This window comes from Babylonia areolata, chromosome 18 (assembly GCF_041734735.1).
Source record: "Babylonia areolata isolate BAREFJ2019XMU chromosome 18, ASM4173473v1, whole genome shotgun sequence".
Classification (NCBI taxonomy): domain Eukaryota; kingdom Metazoa; phylum Mollusca; class Gastropoda; order Neogastropoda; family Buccinidae; genus Babylonia; species Babylonia areolata.
The window spans coordinates 49979250-49983602 of NC_134893.1; the positions used below are offsets into that span (position 1 = coordinate 49979250).

A 4353-nucleotide genomic window follows, 5' to 3' on the forward strand; every position below is an offset into this window, starting at 1 on the left:
GTTGTGTTTTGGTTTGGTTTGGGTTGGGTTGGTTTGGCTTGGTTTATTCATCGTTTGTTTCTTTTTGTTGTTGTTGTTAATTTGGTTTTGGTTTTGTTGTTGTGTGTGTGTGTGTGTGTGTTGCTTGTTTTTCGTTTACTGCTTTCCTCGTGCAATGGAATTTTTTTAAAAATCTAATAGGCTGGTAACTAGAATATAAGCTCCTGAACTAAATCTCAAAATAAAAAAAAAAACACTGCATATTTTGAGGGGAGTGGGGAGGTGTGGGGTGGAGGAGGGGGGGGAGAATGATCTCTCTCAAAGACACACGACTCACGCAAAGTTGTTGCAATAAATCTTGTATTAATAAGAAAAAATAATAATGATATCTTTGGAAACCTGAAAACACCTGTAATTCGATTGCTTACACTGCAAAACGACGGTCAGGATTTCCTTGACACTGGAGACAGACAGACATCGAGCGCGTGGGCGCCGATGAGTAACTTTAGCCCTGCAATACTTGTTACCATTGTGGAAACGCAAACCAGTTGCATGAAATAAATAGATAAATAGAATTAACGAGCAAAGAAACAAGCAAATAAAATAAATGGGTAAAGAAAGAAAGAAAGAAAGAAAGATTTTTAACTCCGTCATTCTGTATATTGGTTGTTTCCCACCGCCTAGAACCTATCCTTTACCCAAAACAAATTCAACTATAAATGCAGTCGTCCTAGACCAGCCATATTTCAACTTTTCTTTTCTCCCCTCCCCCCCCACCCCACCCCCCACCCCCACCCACCCCTCCCTCCTCCGCCCCCTTTCTACCCATCCCCAGCCCAGCCGCCTACCTCCCTCTCTCCAAAGATGGCACCGATCTACCCGTTTCAACCTCTGTGGAAAAAAAGTGGGTTGGGTATGGGTATTGACGCAAAGTTGTACAAAGTAACAGAAAAGTGTCTTTCCTCACCATACAGTCAGACAGGTACTGTGGTCGATTTTAATTGAATTATAGTTTTGATGACGTAGGAGGAGACCATCTCTCTCTCTCTCTCTCTCTCTCTCTCTCTCTCTCTCTGTGTGTGTGTGTGTGTGTGTGTGTGTGTGTGGGTGTGGGTGTGGGTGTGTGTGTGTCCTGTCCTGCCCTGTCCTGTACTGTCAGTCTGTCTGTCTGTCTGTCTGTCTGTCTCTCTCTCTCTCTCTCTCTCTCTCTCTCTCTCTCTCTCTCTCTCTCTCTCTCTCCGTCTACATCATATAATATATCAGTGTTATTTGTTATCAACGGCGGCATCATGTGTGTGTGTTTTTTTTTTGTGTTTTTTGTTGTTGTTGTTGTTGTTGTTGTTGTTTTCCAGCTGTCAGTTTGATATGATTTATGACGTGAATCCATTTCTTGGCAGTCGTCAATGAATTGTCTGTTATGCTCCTTCCGCCAATGGTATCTTGAGTGGAATCCACAGACAGGTCGACGATTATGTCTGGGGAAATTCTTTGGTAAACTAACCGCAGCTGCAGAATGGCCACCAGAACAGCAGAGGAGGCACCTGCTGTCCTGGGTTATCTGGGCTAGAATTTGATTATAGTGGGGAGCCTCTTGCCCACGTTACACCCACACTCTCTCGGCCAAGAGGGATTTTTAGGGACAGTCGGCGTTGGGATGGTTTCCAAAGGCCATCTAATAGCCCCCAAAGGCTGCAGCATTAAGCAAAGAAAAAGTGCAGTTTTGCCTCCGATTTTGAAAGTCATAGTCCTTCACAAAAACCTAAGCTGTGAATGATTTCCATACCACGACGGAGAAACCATTGAAAATACAGCTTTCACTTTGCTGTTGGCCCAACTGAAAACTCATGTCAATCTGTGATATAAGCTGAATGTTGGCATATATTTACACACACACACACACACACACACACACACACACACACACATATATATATATATATATATATATATATATATATATATATATATATATATATATATATATATAAAGAAGTACAACCATCATACACACAGAATAAAGAAAAAATATATATGCAGTGTGTGTGTGTGTGTGTGTGTGTGTGTGTGTGTGTGTGTGTACATATATATGTCGTTGTTTTTTGTGTTTGTTTTTTTTTTCTTTAGTCTGTGTGTATGATGGTTTTAATTCTTTATTTCTTTTGTTCTGTCTAGATTGTGCAGAATTTACCCACCCACCCACCCTCCCCCGCCCAAAAACAAAACCCCCGACGAGTAAACGTGTTGACTGACCAAGACCCCAGGACGCCCCAGCCAGCCATGACGCACGCCGACTACTGCCCGCGGGGAGTCCAGATGCTGTGGGAGGAGCTGCAGCAGCGGGTGCAGCAGCCGGCCACCCAGCAACGTCTGGTGCTGGTCGTCGTGGCCATCGCCCTCCTGCTGGACAACATGCTGTACATGGTCATCGTCCCCATCATCCCCATCTTCCTGACCTCCCTCAAACAGGCAGAGGAGCAGGGGGACGCCACGCAGACTGACATTCCACCGGAAGCCACCACCATCACCATCACCAACACCAACACCACCATCATTACCCTGGCAGTGAGGGGGGTCAGTGACTCGTGGTACGAGAACAGCTCTGTTGAGGTATCTCTTTCTGAGTCCTCTCCGAACAACGCGGGCAAGTTCGAGGGCGCCATCGGCGTTCTGTTCGCCTCCAAGGCCATCGTGCAGCTGTGTGTGAGCCCCGTGACCGGAACTCTGATCGACCGGATCGGCTACAGCACGCCCATGATGATCGGCCTGGCCGTCATGTTCGTCACCACCACGGTCTTCGCCTTCGGGGAGAGCTTCGTGGTCATGTTCCTGGCGCGCTCCTTACAGGGCATCGGCTCCGCCTTCGCCGACACGTCTGGCCTGGCCATGATCGCCGACCGCTTCACGGAGGAAGCGGAGAGGACCAAGGCGTTGGGTATCGCCCTGGCCTTCATCTCCTTTGGCTGTCTGTTCGCGCCGCCCTTCGGGGGGATCTTGTACGAGTTTGCCGGCAAGACGGTGCCGTTCATGATCCTGTCCGCCACCTGCATGCTGGACGGCGTGCTGCTGTTCATCGTCCGGAAGCCTGGCAGCGGAGCGGTGTCCGGCAAGAAGAAGAGGACCCGGGGCACCCCCATGTACCGCCTGCTGCTGGACCCTTACATCGCGGTGTGTGCCGGCACCCTGGCCATGTCCAACGTGTCCCTGGCCTTCCTGGAGCCCACCATCTCGCTGTGGATGAAGTCCCACATGGACGCCAACGAGTGGGAGATGGGCTTCATCTGGCTGCCCGCCTTTCTGCCGCACATCGCCGGGGTCTACCTGACGGTGACGCTGGCCAAGAAGTACCCGCAATACCAGTGGCTGATGGCCGCCACGGGGCTGGCCCTAGAAGGCCTCTTCTGCTGCGCCATCCCCTTCGCCCAGGTCTACTTCCACCTGATCGTGCCCATCATGGGCATCTGCTTCGGCATCGCCCTGGTGGATACCGCCATCCTGCCCATGCTGGGCCGCCTCGTCGACATGCGCCACGTGTCCGTCTACGGCTCCGTCTACGCCATCGCCGACATCGCCTACTCCCTGGCCTACGCATTGGGGCCCATCGTGGCCGGCTCCGTGGTGCACGCCATCGGCTTCTTCTGGCTCAACATGCTCATCTTCCTCAGCAGCGTGGCCTTCGCCCCCGTCATGGCCATCTTGCGCAATGTCTTCACGCCCTACAACCGCTTCCAGGACGAAGATGAGGAGGACGACGACGTGGTGGGAGGGCCGGAGATGGGCAGTCTGGCGTCCTCCTCCACCAGCCCCGCCCTCACCCAGACCCCCACCCCCAACTATCACACCTACGTGCAGAACGGCGGCGTCCACGGCAAGCCCCAGCTGCTCCGCTACAACGACCGGGAGTGCTGCAACCACCTGCTGCTGGGCACAGAGAACTGACCCGTCCGCCACGCGCTACTGTTGGGGGTGAGGAGGGGGGGTGGGGATGGGGGGGGAGGGGTGTGGTTGTTTGGAGACCCCGGCTGTCCTTCGATAAGAAAGGATGGGATGCAGCAGGACTTAAGCACATCAGCCATGGAGCCAGAAACGAGCTTCAAGTAATGAAAATCGGGACCACTCATCGCCTGAGTGACTCGCGACCCGGCCGTGTTGACAACCCAGCCGACAATTCAAAACCCCCTTGACTTCTGGGGAAAAATACAGCGGAAATGGGTGTTTCAAGAAAACCCTTTTGTAACTGGCCTCTACATTATCCTGGCCTGCGCGGGGATTCTTTTCTATCCTTTAATACAGTAAATCATTAGTAATTCTTTTGTACCGCCTCTTTTAATATAATAATACACCACTCGGCTACAAAAGTGGCCTCGTCGGCAGGAT

The 4353-nt window shown here is 51.2% G+C and overlaps 1 protein-coding gene across 1 annotated transcript; it reads left to right on the forward strand.

The window, feature by feature from the left end:
• Positions 1-2256: 2256 nt before the first annotated feature.
• LOC143292272 (putative vesicular acetylcholine transporter-B) lies at positions 2257-3915 on the forward strand. The gene is made up of 2 exons (XM_076602458.1): positions 2257-3732; positions 3796-3915. The coding sequence occupies exons 1-2, from the start codon at positions 2257-2259 to the stop codon at positions 3913-3915; spliced, it is 1596 nt and encodes a 531-aa protein (XP_076458573.1).
• The last annotated feature ends 438 nt before the right edge of the window (positions 3916-4353 follow it).